The 16,510-nt window shown below is 51.8% G+C and overlaps 7 protein-coding genes across 7 annotated transcripts; 4 read left to right on the forward strand and 3 right to left on the reverse strand.

The window, feature by feature from the left end:
* Positions 1-952: 952 nt before the first annotated feature.
* Positions 953-2,245, reverse strand: BO79DRAFT_275533 (isopenicillin N synthase family dioxygenase; the record flags this gene model as incomplete). The annotated part of the gene is made up of 4 exons (XM_025687678.1): positions 953-1,472; positions 1,549-1,923; positions 1,974-2,159; positions 2,212-2,245. The coding sequence occupies 4 exons, from the start codon at positions 2,243-2,245 to the stop codon at positions 1,066-1,068; spliced, it is 1,002 nt and encodes a 333-aa protein (XP_025535305.1). The 3' UTR covers positions 953-1,065.
* A 797-nt stretch (positions 2,246-3,042) lies between these two features.
* Positions 3,043-4,256, reverse strand: BO79DRAFT_202752 (oxidase ustYa family protein). Its single transcript, XM_025681665.1, has 5 exons — positions 3,953-4,256; positions 3,745-3,876; positions 3,557-3,687; positions 3,404-3,503; positions 3,043-3,351 (listed from the first exon to the last, which is right to left on the reverse strand). Exons 1-5 carry the CDS (start codon positions 4,215-4,217, stop codon positions 3,110-3,112), a joined length of 870 nt encoding a protein of 289 aa, XP_025535306.1. The 5' UTR covers positions 4,218-4,256; the 3' UTR covers positions 3,043-3,109.
* Positions 4,257-5,153: 897 nt separating this feature from the next.
* On the forward strand, positions 5,154-6,356 carry BO79DRAFT_211359 (uncharacterized protein). The gene has a single exon (XM_025683010.1). The coding sequence runs from the start codon at positions 5,215-5,217 to the stop codon at positions 6,187-6,189; it is 975 nt and encodes a 324-aa protein (XP_025535307.1). The 5' UTR covers positions 5,154-5,214; the 3' UTR covers positions 6,190-6,356.
* A 1,005-nt stretch (positions 6,357-7,361) lies between these two features.
* Positions 7,362-9,439, forward strand: BO79DRAFT_240474 (MFS transporter). Its single transcript, XM_025685032.1, has 8 exons — positions 7,362-7,421; positions 7,507-7,651; positions 7,718-7,878; positions 7,926-8,048; positions 8,096-8,452; positions 8,504-8,605; positions 8,659-8,976; positions 9,035-9,439. The coding sequence occupies exons 1-8, from the start codon at positions 7,409-7,411 to the stop codon at positions 9,283-9,285; spliced, it is 1,470 nt and encodes a 489-aa protein (XP_025535308.1). The 5' UTR covers positions 7,362-7,408; the 3' UTR covers positions 9,286-9,439.
* Positions 9,440-11,098: 1,659 nt separating this feature from the next.
* On the forward strand, positions 11,099-12,676 carry BO79DRAFT_275536 (arylsulfotransferase family protein; the record flags this gene model as incomplete). Its single annotated transcript, XM_025687679.1, has 3 exons — positions 11,099-11,642; positions 11,693-11,758; positions 11,808-12,676. 3 exons carry the CDS (start codon positions 11,099-11,101, stop codon positions 12,674-12,676), a joined length of 1,479 nt encoding a protein of 492 aa, XP_025535309.1.
* A 1,539-nt stretch (positions 12,677-14,215) lies between these two features.
* On the forward strand, positions 14,216-15,035 carry BO79DRAFT_211361 (uncharacterized protein). The gene has a single exon (XM_025683011.1). It carries the CDS (start codon positions 14,244-14,246, stop codon positions 14,970-14,972), a length of 729 nt encoding a protein of 242 aa, XP_025535310.1. The 5' UTR covers positions 14,216-14,243; the 3' UTR covers positions 14,973-15,035.
* Positions 15,022-16,460, reverse strand: BO79DRAFT_57886 (uncharacterized protein). The gene has a single exon (XM_025689446.1). It carries the CDS (start codon positions 16,337-16,339, stop codon positions 15,071-15,073), a length of 1,269 nt encoding a protein of 422 aa, XP_025535311.1. The 5' UTR covers positions 16,340-16,460; the 3' UTR covers positions 15,022-15,070.
* Between the last annotated feature and the right edge of the window lie 50 nt (positions 16,461-16,510).

The raw sequence follows: 16,510 nt of genomic DNA on the forward strand, positions 1-16,510 counted from the left end.
GAAATCACAGACGAACGCGCAAGTCGGATCGTAGGGAGAATATATCCGGCAGGGATCTAAACGCAGGCATTGGGGGCAAAAGATTTGATGGGGGGGGGGGGGGTGGACGAGGGACGGAAGATATCCGCTCCAAACCGGATTGCCTGGGGCCACGGAAATATACAGAGTAGTAATCTGGTCGAGCTCAAACTCCGGGGCAACATGGTTGACGTAGGATCAATTGGTCCGGAAGGAAAACGCGCCTGTCAGAGGCGACCCTGTGCCAATGGCAACCCGCTAGAACAATCCGGAATTATTTTCAGTGTGGTTTGGGTGGAGCCCGCACTTGCAGCATGACGTTTCGAGTTGATCCAATTGCTTGCACTTCATATCCCGACTGCTAACTTAATCCCGGGCCTTTCCAAGGGGCTCAAGCAGGTACTGGGCCTGCTCCCCCCATCCCTCACGGTCGGTTCTTGCAAATAGTTGGGATATTGATACCTTGGTGACATCTACGACCTCGACACTTACTAAATCCGTGCAGCCGGTGCTGCTGGGTCCTCCACCGGCCACGTTACACAGAACAATGCATTCTGAAGCCACCCAGCAATGTTTGACGACACGATTCATGTTTCTTTACCAACGTCGGAATTTCCCACTGCGTGCATTGGCTTCCTGTAGGCAAGAAGTATTCGGATTATCTAATTTTGTTGAAATGCTGGATCATTAGTTATCACTACTCTTCTGCTGCATGGGTGGATACTTTATTCCCCCGATCTAGCCGGCTCTGTCATAGGCCCGCCGTGCATTACACGGTCGATCACTAAAGGCAATAATATCCCTGATGCTTCAATCGTCCCTGTGGCTCTTCTAAATTCTACTTACTTTACGTTCAAAACTCGAGAGTCAGATGTGCTTCGCTCGGGCCGCGCCTGGCTTCCCTGGTACCCAGTGGTTTGGGTATGTGACTATCCATCCTTGAGGTAGAATCAAGCCTAGGATCCTCATGCTTCTCCGCGGTTGATACAAAGAACCGTGCGTTATTGCCATGATGCTTTTGCCTCGACCATATGTATCCTGGTGTAGTTACTCCAACCTCACAAGGTCCTTTTCGCCCTTGACCTCGCCACCCCCAAAAGTATCCGCATAGCGGCCAACCATCCAGTCGTTCACAGTAATCGGGCCGTATTTGGGTTTTTCGCCTGGCTCGAGGCAGCTTTCCAGGCACTCGACCAGGAAATCTGCGTTTCCATCAAAGATGAACGGAACGCTGTAGCGCGCAGTTCCCGATGTATTGATGACTCGGTGTAGGTTGGAGATATACCGATCGTTTGTCCAACGCATCATCATATTGCCCGTATTGACTACCACTGCGCCGGGCACAGGTACCACGTCCACCCACTCGTTCGACGTCCGGCTCCAAACCTGTAGACCCCCAACAGAGTCCTGCAGGAGGATGGTAATAGCACCAAAGTCGCTGTGAGCCCCGATGCCTGCAAGTAAAGTTAGCTCATCAGTGGTACCCCCAATATTGGTTGGAGCCGAATGCGGGAGGGTTGGCATGCACACCTCTTTCCAGCTCGGACGCATCAGGAGCCTGAGGGGGGTAGTGGAGCAAGCGAAGTGTAGCAATGGGCTTAGTACTGAACCTGCGTAGAGCATCTGAACCAAGGCCCACCATTTCTGCAATGACAGTCATAAGGTCGATTGTGAGACTGAGAACGGCTCCATAGTACCGATCCACCGTGTCTCGGAAGAGCTGCGGGTCTGTCACTTCAGCGGGATACTTGTTGGGTCCCAGGCCGAATTTGCCGGCTTGGACATCCGGATCATCTAGTGGGAGATGTCGACCGAGAAAAAAGCTCTCCTTTAGGTCTCCTGCGAATCGTTTCTCGAAGTTCTGGGCTCGCAAGCGTTCGTATCCGCGGTTGAAGCTGTCATTGTCTAGGAGCTTAAACAGTGGGCACCGGTGTGGATGTTGCTTGTGAACTTACCCCTATCGTATTTCTCCTTGGTCTCCACCGGTAGACGGAAGAATTCCCTGGACTGCTCTAGGATAGCTGTTTGGAGTTCGGGTGGAATGGTGTGGTTGCGTAGTTGGAAGAATCCAAGGTCTTTGCAAGCGTGGTGGATTTCTTCCTTCAGGTGCTGTCGGTCTTCACTGCTGCCCCCGTGGAAGGCTCCGGGAATGGTTAGGGCATGTTTTCAGACATGTCTGTTCTCTCTACCTACGAGCGAAATCAATAACAGGGATGGCAGGGCTCATGATTCTGAGCGAGTGGAGCAACGAAGCTCATATGGTTAGAGTTCCATTTGACGTACCAACGGAGTTGCCGACGAAGAAAGCAGGGCAACTGGAAGGATAAATTGGCTGCAAATAACATCTCATCGATGCGGGGTAGTCGCCGGTGATCCTCGATGTTGTGAAAGGCTTGGGTAGCCCTGCAGGAGGGCGCTTCCTTCTAGAATGATTTTAGTCGTGAAGCAGGCGCCACATGTAGAACTTATCGGCACGACTCTTCTGGTATACACCCAGAACACCTACAGTAAATAGAAGCCGCTGTACTGTGATCATGTAGAATATCAGACTGCAACCTCCATCTCCTGGGTCATCCTTTTCCAGGTACCATCCATGGGACGGCGGCGGATCAACGTAACCTTGATCAGCCCTATCCGGCCAGTCGAGCCACCTTCACGCCTGGTGCCATTCAGGACTGCCGGATTTGGTATACATGCGAGCAACCAGGAATCTTGTGGAAAGTGCAATGGGCATTTCTTATTATTGTGACGGCCCCTGGGAGCAGTGATTGATTGCCCATTACCAAAAAATATTTACGAATTACTAATTCCACAACTACTATTCCCATCCAATCCTGTCTTCAAATATCACCGAGCTCAATTTATCACATCAAGTTTCATGACTCAGTCCGCTGCAACCTGAATTCATTAGGCTTCCAAAAGCCCATGGTCCGTTTGTCCCAGATTCCCTATCTCGGGGGATGTTGAATGGTCGGAGTTTCAGCCCAACGTTTCACGAAATCGCTTTACATTAGGAAAGAAATGGCATTTCCTTAGTTCATTGACATCAAGACATTTATATGTACATTCTATATACAGACAGCAGCAATCATCATGGAATCTCCTCATACACTCTATCCCCGATCTTCGGGGGTTGGAGGAAATCATTAGGAACAGTCTCCGGAAGCTGGTTTCGCTCCGCCCATTCGCGGATCTCCTCAAAGTTGCGGCACTTGTGCTCAGTGTTGAAGTCGACAAAGGGCTCAGGGTGGTCGGGGTGGACCCAAACTTGACCCAGGACTCCCACGTCCACGGTGCACATCAGCTGCTGACGGATGATATCGAGACAATGAGCTATCCACGTTAGTACCGATTTAAGAAGAAATAAGTAGTAGTGAAAACGTACTGACGTGGCGACGGACAACGTAGTCATTGTTGGTGAAGGCGCCTTTGCCAAGGTCATGGTAGTAGTCGTAATTGTAATAAAGGGATTGGCGTAGGAGATTCTGTAACCCGTTAGTCGCACAACCTATATTGTCCTTTATCCTGTCTAACATACCAAGCAGTGCAGATGGTGGAATCCCTCCACATTGGCAGGATATCCACCTCCGTACTTCTCGTTGATCTTAACCTGGTCGGGAGCGAGTCCTGATTTCTCGGCTTCTTCGGCAGGGACGCGAATGGATCGGTCTGGACTACGATCAGCCAACTCCACTCACTCACCCCATAATGTGAAAGGAAACCAACAGTTGGCACCGAGAGACTCCCATGCTGCATCTACTTCTGGGCTGGCATCTTGTCGGAAGATGTTCTCTTTGAGGAGCGACCCGTTGAACTGTTGCTTGTGATAGTTGAGCCCAACATTGGATATCACGGGTGCTACGGTCGCGTTAGCTCAACGTTCTGGTTTCCTCAATGTTTGACGCTCAGTGACAGTCTTGGAACTAGGACGTACAGTGCTGAGTGATGCGCCGCGTGCACGCCTTGTCCGAATCCCCTTGGTTATGGCCGACGAAGATACCGACCAAACACGACACTATGGCAATGACAACGACGAGAATGATGTTCAACCACCTTCCAGGCCCCGATCGCACACTCTTTTTCCCCGACCAGTGAACATCTTCTTCATCGACAAGAAGTCTCTCGCGATCGGTCGAGTCGGACCGATCCGAGGTGTTCATTTTGTCGTCAAAAGAGTTGGTGTTGCGCGCAGAATTCATGGTATCAAGGAACGACTCTTTTTCGAAGGAAAAAGAATGAGCAACAACTTCACGAGCCTTCTTCTCCGTCAAAAAGAGCGCAGCACGAGTGTTTATTCTCGGTTGCCCATGGAAGAGGACCCATGGGCCCATCTATGCCCTCCGCCAGGTCCGATGCTAATAATATCCTCCCGAAGCCAAACCCGCCGTTGGGAGGACCAAGTGACGGGTGTAACACTCATCCGAGTGGTTGGTGAGACAACCAGGCTCGTGCAGGTGCGGAGAGGCTCATCCTGGCGGTGATGTTATTTGTTCCAAGTAAGACACCCTCCGCTTGGCCGCAGACGTTGTCTCATTCGGCCGCCCAATGAGGGTTTCCGGAGTGGATGGATCGCTGGAGATCCTCAATACGAGCTCACTGCCCGCCTTACAGCTCGACATCTTACTTTCGTCCAACTGAGACATGACGCAAAGATGCCTTACTCCCGAGATTAAACCCGGATTCACCGTCATTAAACCATCTGCACGCTATTATTAACACCCTATACTGGCCGCCTTGTGGCGGATCACGATGGGTCATCGCCGCGATCTAGGTCAACTTCCAAGCCCCTTCTTATCCCGGAGAGGGAAGTGGATGCACCAGCTCGCAATGAGGGGTGCCTACTTGTGAGGCATATGAGTGTAACACTGGCATCCGCAGCGCCACTTGGTCATCTCGGGGTGTCGCCGTGATTGGACTGAGGCCGGTCCGAGGCTACTCTCGAGATAGAACTTCGAGAGATGGCACAATCCGAGACTTGGCCAATCATGCTGGTACGCCATGGCAGGACGCTTACTCCACGACGAGAGATATTGGCATTCTGCTAAAATTGGATGCCGGGGTGTTAAGCAGGGAGACGAAGAAGTTATAAATATGGCCGCATGTATTCCCCAGTCTCATGCAAATCCCAAGATCTTCCAGAACATCACACTCCCCTCTCTTAAACTTTAATCATACTTCTTCATCTCGTTGTACATGATGCACTCCGTTTCTAAGGGTCTTCTCCTGGTGCTGAGCAGCCACCTGCTCGCTGCTACTGCCCGTCCTGTGGCCACGGAGACTTCCACTGCCACGGCCACCGAGACTCCTGCAAGCTACGGAGATTACGGCAACTATGGCAACTACGGAAACTACCAAGCCTACAAGAGGGACGACGAGCCTGAAGCGGATGAGACGACCAGCAGCGTGTCGTCGACTGCCTCTGCCACCTCCACCACTGCTGCGGGATATGGCAACTATGGCAACTATGGAGACTACGGCACCTATGGTAGCTACCAAAACTACAAGCGTGGTGAAGAGCCCGATCCCAGCTTGAGCACCACTACCGCTATCCCTACCACCACTGCCCCTGCCAGCTACGGCGACTATGGCAACTACGGAAATTACGGAAATTATGGCAGCTATGAAGCCTACAAGCGTGGCGAGGAGCCTGACCCCAGCTCCACCACCACCACTGCGGTTCCTACTACTACCGCCCCCGCTAGTTACGGAGACTATGGCAACTATGGCAACTACGGCAACTATGGCAGTTACGAGGCCTACAAGCGTGGTGAGGAGCCCGATCCTAGCTCGACCACTACCACCGCGGTCCCTACGACCACTGCACCGGCCAGCTATGGCGACTATGGCGACTACGGCAACTATGGAAACTACGGTAGCTACGAGGCGTACAAGCGTGACGAGGAGCCCGAGGTGAGCAGCACTGCTTCTGCGACGAGCTCGACCGAGTCTGCGACCACGACTGCGGCGAACTATGGCAACTATGGAAACTACGGCAACTACGGCAAGTATGCCAGCTACGGCTCGTACAAGAGGGATGCTGAGCCCCAGCCCGAGCAGGACAGTGAGTCCTCGACCACCACCGCTGCTAGCACGACCACTGCTGCTGCGGGATATGGGAACTATGGCAACTACGGCAACTATGGAAAGTACGCTTCTTACGGCAGTTACTAAAAAGGGAGTTAAGTGCGTGATGATACGGAGGACAAGTGTTACCTGAGCAAAAGTTGAGGGTGACGCTGCTGGGATTGGGAGATCAATCATGATGATGATGTCTAAGAATGTGTTATTCTGTTGTATTTATTAGCAATGGATCAGTTAACTAGATAAATATAATGTAGCGTTGCTTGTTCTTGAATAACTTATATAATCATGATCTTGTACTTTATGCCTTCAGACATATGCAGATTGCAGACACATTATTGGTTGGGGCAAGTACCGCGGACATGGCAAATCAAACTGGCCCTCATTGGATCTCTAATTTGTTGACGATTCCAAGACCCGCTTCCCCATATTAACAACCTTTTTTTTCTTCTGGCGAGCATCGCAGATCCTCCGATTCAGATCCGGTGTGGGTTTGAGATGTTGCCCTCAACCATCATGGCACCCTGACTCGGGAGACAAGTTTTCTTTCTGCTTCTGACACTGTAAATCTCTATTCAGTGGACCAACCCACACGAGCAAAAACTCTGCACGGGAGGGAACAGAGGGGCCACCATGAAGCTTGAACTCCAGATCGCTGCAGCTGAATCACCGACCGGTTCCCAACCAGGCAAGTGATGTTCATGGAACCCCCCTTGCCTCTCGGTGCGATCGACAAGTAACCTTTGCCGACAGGCTCGCCTTTCCTCCGAGGGTGAATTGTTTATGCGCAATAATCAGGATGTAACATAGCTAATTTATGAGCTAGACTACTACTCTGTACCAGTCATAAGAGTCCAGGTATCCCGACATCGGTGCCAAGCCTCATCCTTCAACCCTTAGCCGAGGGAAGGGAGAGACAGAAGACAAGACAGAAAAGAGTGAGAGAGAGACAGCCGACCAAATGAAAAATCCAGCATGACTCGATCGTCACAACCCAACCCAGCGTAGACTGCGATAGCGCAGTGGCCAGCTCCAAATCGGACATGGATGGTTGGTTCATCCAACCCAGCTGGTCTCCACTATCTCCTCGGATTGGCGCATTTTTTGGCAATCATAGGAGTCATCTTCGTTCCTGGTTCAGCTTGGCCGATCTAGCTTTCCCCGCCCTTCAGCTCTCGTTTAAAAGTCCGCTGCAGCCACGCGCGCTGTCGTCGCCGTCATGTTTGGATTTTCTCAGACTCTGCTTTTCTTTCGTCCTTCTCGGTTGTGTGTGTGTTCTGCGATCGTTCTTGCGATCGCGCGATAGAAAATGACCGTTGACGGTATGTCCAACCGCGACCGGAGTTATTCTTTGCGCTGACTTGATCGGCGCTCGACTCTCCCAAATTTGACTGACTGGGATTACAGAGAAACAGCCAGTGGCTGACAATGGCGAGTCCTCGCCAGCACCGTCGCAATACGCCTCCGTCAACGAGCGCAAGTTGATGGCCAAGATTGATTGGCATGTGGTGCCGTGTCTTTGCGTCATGTATCTGCTTGCATTTTTGGATCGGTATGCATAACACCCAGAGAAATGGGCGCTCGATTCCAAGAGGCGTGAAACTCATCAATTGCACAGCGTCAATGTCAGTAACGCGGCCATTTTGGGTCTCAAATCCGACTTGAATATCGAGACCGGAACCAAATATAACACTGCCCTTACCATTTTCTTCGTCCCCTACATCATCTTCGAAATTCCGTCCAACGTGTTGATGAAGAAGTTGAAGCCGCACACATGGTGTACGTATTGCGCTGCCATGTTCAGGGCCACACTGACGTGCATCTAGTATCGCTGTGTATGTTTGGCTTCGGCCTGGTCATGGTCTGCCAGGGTTTGGTGCAGAATTGGGGAGGATTGATGACAACGCGCTGGTTCCTGGGCATGTTCGAGACCGGCCTGTTTCCTGGATGTATGTCGAGTTCTCCACGATTTAATGGTCGCATACTGACTTGATAGGCTTCTACCTGCTGGGAATGTGGTATAAGCGCAGCGAAGCCCAGAAGCGCTTCAGTTTCTTCTTCAGCTCGACGACTCTCGCCGGTGCCTTTGGTGGCTTGCTTGCCTACGGCTTGGGACAGATGGACGGCCTCCGAGGATACAGTGGATGGAGATGGGTGTTCATCATCGAGGGTGTTCTGACCTGTGTGGTGGCCATTGGCTGTTTCTTCGTGGTTCCCGACTTCCCCGAAGACGCCAAATGGCTGACGGAGGAGGAGCGGGCATTCCTGCGCGACAAGCTGGCGAAGGATGTAGGAAAATCGGCTGCCGATGCTAGCATGACCTGGCGTGATATTGCTGCTGTCTTCAAGGACTGTAGGTATTCGTGGCTGCGATGGCGATAACAGTGCTGACGGTTTTGTGTAGACAAGATCTTCATCGGTGGCTTGATGTACTTTGGACAGGTGGTTACAGCTTATGGTTACGCCTACTTTGCGCCGACCATTATCCAGACCTACGGCTACAGTTGTATGTTGCCCTCAGAAAATCTGATAACAGTGCAGTCGCTAATTTACTTCCAGCGGTCAAAACCCAGCTCTACTCCATCCCGCCCTGGGCCGCCTCGTTCGGTTTCTCCATGCTCATCGCATACCTCTCTGATAAATTCCGCCATCGCTTCCTGTTCACCATCATCCCAATGCTGGTAGCCATGGCCGGATTCGGTATCCTGCTCAACATCCACGACACCTCACAATACCATGTTCAATACGGCGCGCTGTTCCTGGTGACCAGCGGCTGCTACAGCGCGATGCCAGTATTAGTCTGCTGGTTCGCGATGAACCTCGGTGGCCATCGTCGGCGCAGTATAGGAACGGCGTGGCAGATTGGTTTCGGCAACAGTAAGCACAGCCCTCATGCTCAACCCCGACCGACCAGTAACTAACCCTCTAAAAACAGTTGGCGGAATCATCTCCACCTACTCCTTCCTCTCCAAAGACGCCCCCTTCTACCGTCCCGGATACAGCATCGGCGTATCCTTCCTAGCCTTTTCCGCCGCCATGTCAATCCTCTACTTCCTCGCGGTGTGGCACGACAACAAGAAACGCGACCGCGCGATCGCCGAGGGTCGCATCGATCCGTCGACCATCACGGAGGAAGAGGAAGAATTGCTGGGTGATATGTCGCCGACGTACCGTTACGCTTATTGATGTGTTTGCTTATTTACCTGCTTACCTGCTTACGAGGGAATGAGTGACTGAGACAAATATTACTACTATTTAATTTTGGGTTAGATTAGTTTACGAGCATAGGGTAGGTCTCCGATGTCGGAGACGGATAATATACGCGTCGGCGGATCCCGACGACTTTGCAATGGAACTAATCAGGGTAGTGTGCTTGGCATTTCTGGCGGAGTCATCTCCATAATTCTAGATTTGAAGATGGATTTCCAAGCAAGATTAGATAGTCATTCTGATGTAATAGCAGGGATGGGATTCTCAGTAATTGGAGTCGTGGGTGGCTTGGTAGGTTATCTTGCCCTTCGTGTTGGTCGTGGGCTCTGTCCTTAGTTGAGGGTAGCGTTCCTTTATGACAGTAATGTATCAATATAGCCAGATCTTAGGCTAATACCCCACGCCGAGAAGTCACTGGATCCAGTGCAGTATGGGTCATCTATTCTACTATAGCTTCATCTAAACTGGTATGCACTATGTAGAACATACAATTCCAACACCACGAGAACCTCCCACCCCAGTTAGCTTCACTCGACCCAGCATCATCTAGTGGCATGATTAACCCTCGTCAGATAAATTATGGCTAAGACCTAAGACCTTGTCGTCTCTTATATTCAAGCTTTCTGTCCACCGGGGCTGAAGACATGCAGGGCTATGAGATATATATTTTGAGGTAAGTTGTTGGAGTCAAGTCACGGTATGTTTGAACGGCTTTTCCAAAGGGGGTACTAGTATGGCTTGTGTGATCACGAAATCAGAGCAGTAACCGAATGGAATATAGATTTATGATAATGGGTCCTGCATTTAAATTCCAGTCGAGAAGAAGATATGCCATGGTTGTCGGTTGTTGCATATTCTGAAGTGCTGCATGCCTGAACTGAGTTGTAATTATATTGAAATCTGAGTCTACAAGTGGCCTATATCCTCTTTATCGACCTCTTGGATAGCACAATTCATAGAAGGGTATATTATATAACTACGAAGTATCATATCGCAACGATATCTCATGCGGTAATAAAGAAAATGCATTCAAAGCTTTCCCTCCAAATATGGCTACCACTGTCAGAAAAGGCAGTGATAGTCCCATTCATTTCCTTCCACATCCTCGGATAATCCGCTGTCACTTGTTCATATGGTTAGCGTCCTACTTCGCTTGCGATATCTGCCGAAATGAAATGACGCGATATTGCAGGAACAGGAATGGTGCAGGGGCCTGTCCGTGGTTCCATTCTGTCATGAGATCGGGACCAGCGATCTTGATAAGATAACAGCTGTATGCAAGTGGGATCAGGCAGGTAGGTTGGATGTCATACTCCTGGAAACACTGCCTGTGACAGGTCATATCTGATAGACCGTCCTTATCAACATCAAAATTCTTTGAAGTAGATGCTGGGTATTTGCTTCCCACATAACCTTCGGAAAAGAAGTGTTGATCTCGCTTGTGTACCTGTTGATGCAGTCATCGCCAGCCGCGCTCGCGTCATCGCGAAGATCAATGGCACAATAAATCCCCCACCACGTACCCGATCCGGGGGTAAAAGCCGAATCAACAACTCTCTCTTGCCGAAGAACTAATATCTAGTTGCAGCTTAAGCGATATTGACGATGAGTGCAAAGTGTCCACCGATGGTGTTATCATCGTGCCGGTTAGGAATTGTTCAATCTTGTCCTCGACACCACCACAGATGGTGTGATAGAAATCGGCGCATAAAAGGGGAGGTCCAGGGATGAAAATGGAGGAGGATTCTGGAAGCAGGACGAGAGAATTGCGAAGCATAGCAGTAGCAGCATGATCGCTCTAACCAAATATAGCCTGTTCCTGGCAGCTCTGTCCCCCCTTACCATAGCGGACGGGCAATATCGCTCGCGTCCAGACCTCTCCCCTCCCAAGCTGAACATCACAATCCCGGCCCCTGATGCTAACGGCACCGAGTATGTCTTTCTCGCCCCTTACTCGGACGATATCCAGCAGAGCGGCGCATACATCTACCGCAAGAATGGCGACTTGATCTGGTCTGGCATCGGGTACTATGCAGGGTTTGTCGGTAACTTCCATGTCACGACGTACCAGGGTGAGCCTGTCCTGCAGGGATTCCAGGGGACAATGGATACGTCGCATGGTGAAGGGTTCGGGCAGCAGGTTATCTTGAACCAGAACTATGAGCATGTCGTGACCGCGAAGGCGGGAAATCATCGTATTCCTTCTATCCACGAGTTCAATGTCATCGACGGGAAGACCGCGCTGGTGGAGGTCTACCTCCCTACCGTGGCTAATCTGTCGGCTTATGGCGGGAACTCGTCGCAGCAGTGGATTGGTGATGGTCTGTTCCAGGGTGAGTATCCATCCTTGGTCAATGCCATTGTTCGCGCTAATGCAATGCAGAATTCGACATCGAGACCGGTGAACTGATCTTCGAGTGGAACGCTCTCGACCACGTCGACCCCGCAGGTTCGTCTCGTCTATCAGCTCTCTTTTGAGCTTTACTGACACATCCTAGACAGCCTGGTCACCCTCGGCTCATCAACCAGCGACAGCGGTCTCTCCTCCAGCACGACGTGGGATTTCATCCACCTGAACAGCGTGGACAAAGACAAAGACGGCAACTACCTCCTGTCCTCGCGACACTTCAGCACCATCTTCAAGATCAACGGCACCGACGGGTCCATCATCTGGGAGCTCGGAGGCAAGCACTCTACCTTCAACTACAACTTCACCTTTGGGTACCAGCACCACGCGCGCTGGCACTACCAGTCCCCAACGAAAGAAATAATCTCCTTCTTCGACAACTCCGGCAACGGCGAAGTCATCGTCAACAACGTATCGCGCGCGTTGATTGTCGAACTGGACCACAGCAGCGATACCGCGACCATCCTTCGCAAAGCGACAGCCCCGTATGGGATCCAGGCGGCTTCACAAGGAAACGCGCAGCTGCTGTCTAATGACAACATCTTCGTGAACTGGGGCCAGGCGGGCGCAGTCACTGAGTACGATGCCAATAATAAGATCATCTATCACGCTTTCATTGAGGAAGCGGAGAGTTATCGTGGATTCTTGGCCAACTGGACGGGCACACCGGCGGAGGTCCCGGCTATTGCTGCATATGTGGATGCGTCGCAGACTGTCCGGTTGTATGTATCTTGGAATGGCGATACAGAGACAAAGGCGTGGCGGTTCTATCAGTCTGAGGAGGGTAACGCGACGTCTCTTGGATCGGTGTCGCGGAAGTCTTTCGAGACGACTCTGTTGTGGAAGAGTGAGCGGGCGTCGAGTGATACGAGGTATTATGCCGAGGCTGTGGGAGAGGGCAATAAGGTGCTGGCGAAGACGGATGCTGTTTCTGCCAGGGAGTATATTCCGGTTGCATGAGTGGATCGCAAAGTTATGTATATATGCTTATGAGATGAATGGTATGTATGGTCATTATGGCTGTTGTTAATCCTCTTTTAGTATTGAGCTTTGGCTGAGATGGGGTTTGCCTCCCGTACGAGTGTTTCGAATGATCGGACATCCTTGATCGGATACTTCGATTCATGCCAAGCAGTGACGATCATCTTATCACTCATCTACACCATCTGATAAAGACAGCTTTTGTCTGACAGTTAGCGCCCATCATACAAGATGCGATTTCACTCTCAATGGCTCGTCTTGAGCAGGTTGGTTCTCACCAGCAATGATACCGAGCCCGCCGAGACCCCAGGATCAATATGCACTTCAAACTCATCGCCCCCAAATGGGGCCAGATCACCCGCACCACGAGGCATGCCTCAATCCACATTCCACAAAGCATATAACCTTACTCTGACCGACCTTATTGAATTCCGCATACTCCGGACCGGAGATCTTTGCGCGTCGTGGATTGCCATGTTGTCAATCTGCATTCCACACAGGAGCAAGTTCCTCTTCCCGCTCTGGCATCTGTATCCACTCTCACCACCAAACAGGTTCCGGATGTCACCATCTTGATTCATCACTACATATCGAACACTTTTTATCGACATCAAGCACATTTCCCTAGCACTTCTCAAGTTCACGGAACAAACCCCGGACATGAACGGTGCATAACGGACGACGTTCCGAGAACAACGCCATTCCGCATAGAAAAGGACCCTACAGTGGGGACTTTGTCAGTCGAACGAATTCGTGTGGGAGTATCCGGTGTTTCGAGTCAAAATTGAATGCATGCTGTCCTTTTCTTCCTTCTCATCCTCTGCCAATTCCAGACGTTGTTCTCCCGCGTTTCTATATTTATTTCAACACTGGGGATGAAGGGTCTGGTTCAAGTTGAGTGCTGACATGTCTGTGGCAGTGCTCGATCCAAGCAATGCGACCGTGTGTGTGTGCCGTGTCGGCAAAGGACAATGAGTGGATGGCTGGACGGACGATCCGTGAACTGGCCAGAGTCTGGAACAGGTCGGTCAGGCCGGGTGGCTGGATGTGAAGTCAATCAATTCATCATACAATTCAATCATTGAGACGACATCAATTTTAACAGTAGAGTTTGACCCTGCACATCTCATCACAATGGCAAAGAACACCCTTAGCAGCAGCAACAGCAACAACAAACCCTTCATTCAGATTCAAGACAGCGGAACAAGACTCAAAAAAGCATTGCCATCCACGTACCCCCATCTCCGAAGCAGACAAGATCAGCAATGCCAAGGCAGGGTCTGGTATCAAATAAGGCTGAGCAGGGACAGCGATAGGTCACAACGGCAAACAGACCACTCCACTGGAAACGCCGATCGGTTTGAAACAAATGGGCAGGGACCCTTTCCGAGTTTTAAGTTAGGAATGACTGAAAGTCTTAGCCTAGCTTGAGTGGTAAAGTAGTTAATTCTTTAAATTCTTTGTTGCTTGCACCATCGTCCCTTGTATGTCGTGATACCTACATTATCTTTTTTTATCTATACACACACTATCATATCATATCAATATGCGAATACTACTATTATCTCTATTACTATCGCTCTTCACCACCATCACCCACTCCCTCCCCCACTACGGCGTCACTCTCCCCCCACCTCCCACCGACCCAGCCAAACCACCCACATCCCCCTACTACCCATGGAAATCCCGACTAGCCAGCAGCGCCGACCACGTCGACAAAACCACCCTGTATAGCATTGCGCGCGCAGCGCACAACCAAGGGCAGACACACTTCGCTGACTACCTCAAACACTACCTGGGGAACACGGGGCGGGATGCGCACGTCTCTGTGGACGAGATGTTATCAGCGATGCCGCAATTCCGCGCCGAAGTGCACGAGTTGGCGAAATTCAAAGCCAAGCTTGCCTACGAGGCAGTCATGATGACCCGACCGGACGAGGCGCCTGTCGTGCCGTTTACGAGTTTCTGGCACGAGTATGTGGCCACGCCGGATCAGAGCTGGGATTGGTTCTTGTCTGTGGGGAGGTTCGTGTATAGTGTGACCGGGGTGGTGAAGATGGATGAGGAGACCGGGGGAGTGACGGTGCATTATGCGGTGCATGTGTTTACTTATTGTGATTGGGATGGGGGGAGAGATGTGCGTATTGGCCAGTTCCGGTTCGATGAGGGCAGACTGGCTGGACTGCAGGTGACGGGGTTGGCGAGGGAGTTTAAGATTCGCGGGTCGAGTCAGAGTAGGTTGATCGAGGGGTATACTCCTGTGCAGGGATTCTAGGATGTGTCACTGTGTGTGTATACGCTGGTTGTATAGACGGATATATATATGTGTATGATACTATGAATGAAAAGAAATCTTTGTCAAAAGGGGGCGCATCAATCAATCCAGCTGATCTCGCGACACTCGCCCAGACTCTCCGCCATCGCATCAATGCGTTCGGTCATCCATCCGGCCGATAGTCCCGGTCGCGCATGTCCCAGCGCCAGCACCGTGGACGTGCGACACGCTCCCTCCGTCTCGTTATATGCGTACTGCAGGCACTTGGCCTCGCGTGTGCACACGCCCCGACAGGCCGCGAAGCTGCCCACGGCCACCGGGTCTCCGTCGACCAGGTTATCCCACTCGGTGCGAACATCACGCAGCTCCGGTCGGACCAGCTTGAGGAACACATCGCGATACAGCAGCGGTGTCTTCAGCGGCCCCAGCTCCCTCTCCAGGTCATCCAACTGACGGATACCCTGCTCGTCCAGATGATGAAACGACACGGCCGGATAACACCACGGCCGCTTCGCATATCCGATGGAGAAGTAATCCATTTCCTCCGGCGGAGCGATCTGCAACATCGGCCACGACCATGTCAGATCCACCCCAACATTTTCCAGCAGAATCCCCAGCATGCAATCCCCAGCCCAATGTTCCGCCACGGCACGTTCCCACCCATCGCTAGTCCGCTTGCGCTGATTAACAGCCTGCACGAGCGCCGGGCGCGACAGCGCAAACCCGGAACCACCGTGGGCGAAAATGGCATCCACGATCTGCATCTGATTGCCGAGGTACCAGGGTTTGGAAGGATCGAAGCGCCGTAGCCACTGGAGGAAGTTATCCCAGACGAGGTATGTATCGGCCTCGAGGAAGATATACCAGTTCGCATCTGGTTTGACGCGCAGGGCCTCGTCCAGCATGGGGAGAAACTTCCATTTGTCGAGCTTCCAGCCGGGGTTATTGGGTTTGCCGATCGGGGTGTTGACGTCTGGGTTCAGGTCGGCGGCAGTGAGAGCGGCAGGGCCTTCGGCGCGCACACGACGGTAGAGGTCGAGTTCGGGGTTATGGTTGAGAAGGGCCGGGGAGAGAGAGGCGAGGACATCGTGGGTGAAGTGGGTGGGGGAGAGTTGTTCGACGTAGTCGGAGAAGAGGACGTGGTTGGGAATGCAGCGGAGGGTGGTGGAAAGGTGGATGGGGACTTTGGTGCGTGATTCGGTGACGCCGGTTTTGAGGACGACTAGAATGTTGTCGAGATCGGGGCGTGAGGGACAGTCATTGGGGATGATCTGGAGAGGAGGGGAGGATGCGCCGTGGGAGGTGAGGGTGTAGAGGAGGCCGAGGGCGAGGAGGGCGGCGACCAGAATGAGGCGGCGGCGTGGCATGAGGAGGGTTAGCGAGTGCGAGTGGAAGGGAGGGCCATCGCAGAAGCGAGGGTTGTGTGATTATAAGAAGAGTTGAGAGACGGATGGAGAGGTGAAGTTGGCTGCAAAGCTGCAAACGGAGGGATGAATTGAGCATTAAGAATGAATCAATCAAATCGAGTTGGGGATGGA

Source organism: Aspergillus costaricaensis, assembly GCF_003184835.1.
Source record: "Aspergillus costaricaensis CBS 115574 unplaced genomic scaffold BO79scaffold_40, whole genome shotgun sequence".
In the NCBI taxonomy this organism is placed as follows: Eukaryota; Fungi; Ascomycota; class Eurotiomycetes; order Eurotiales; family Aspergillaceae; genus Aspergillus; species Aspergillus costaricensis.

Excerpts from the sequence above, each read along its gene's own strand:
- BO79DRAFT_57886 (XM_025689446.1), bottom strand. The coding sequence starts at position 16,339 with ATGCCACGCCGCCGCCTCATTCTGGTCGCCGCCCTCCTCGCCCTCGGC.
- BO79DRAFT_211361 (XM_025683011.1), top strand. The coding sequence starts at position 14,244 with ATGCGAATACTACTATTATCTCTATTACTATCGCTCTTCACCACCATC.
- BO79DRAFT_240474 (XM_025685032.1), top strand. Across the intron at positions 7,652-7,717 it reads CTGCTTGCATTTTTGGATCG|CGTCAATGTCAGTAACGCGG; the intron begins GTATGCATAACA and ends TCAATTGCACAG. Across the intron at positions 8,453-8,503 it reads TGCTGCTGTCTTCAAGGACT|ACAAGATCTTCATCGGTGGC; the intron begins GTAGGTATTCGT and ends GGTTTTGTGTAG.
- BO79DRAFT_202752 (XM_025681665.1), bottom strand. The coding sequence starts at position 4,217 with ATGAATTCTGCGCGCAACACCAACTCTTTTGACGACAAAATGAACACC. Across the intron at positions 3,877-3,952 it reads GCGGCGCATCACTCAGCACT|CACCCGTGATATCCAATGTT; the intron begins GTACGTCCTAGT and ends ACGCGACCGTAG. Across the intron at positions 3,688-3,744 it reads GGAGTCTCTCGGTGCCAACT|ACCGATCCATTCGCGTCCCT; the intron begins GTTGGTTTCCTT and ends ATCGTAGTCCAG.
- BO79DRAFT_211359 (XM_025683010.1), top strand. The coding sequence starts at position 5,215 with ATGCACTCCGTTTCTAAGGGTCTTCTCCTGGTGCTGAGCAGCCACCTG.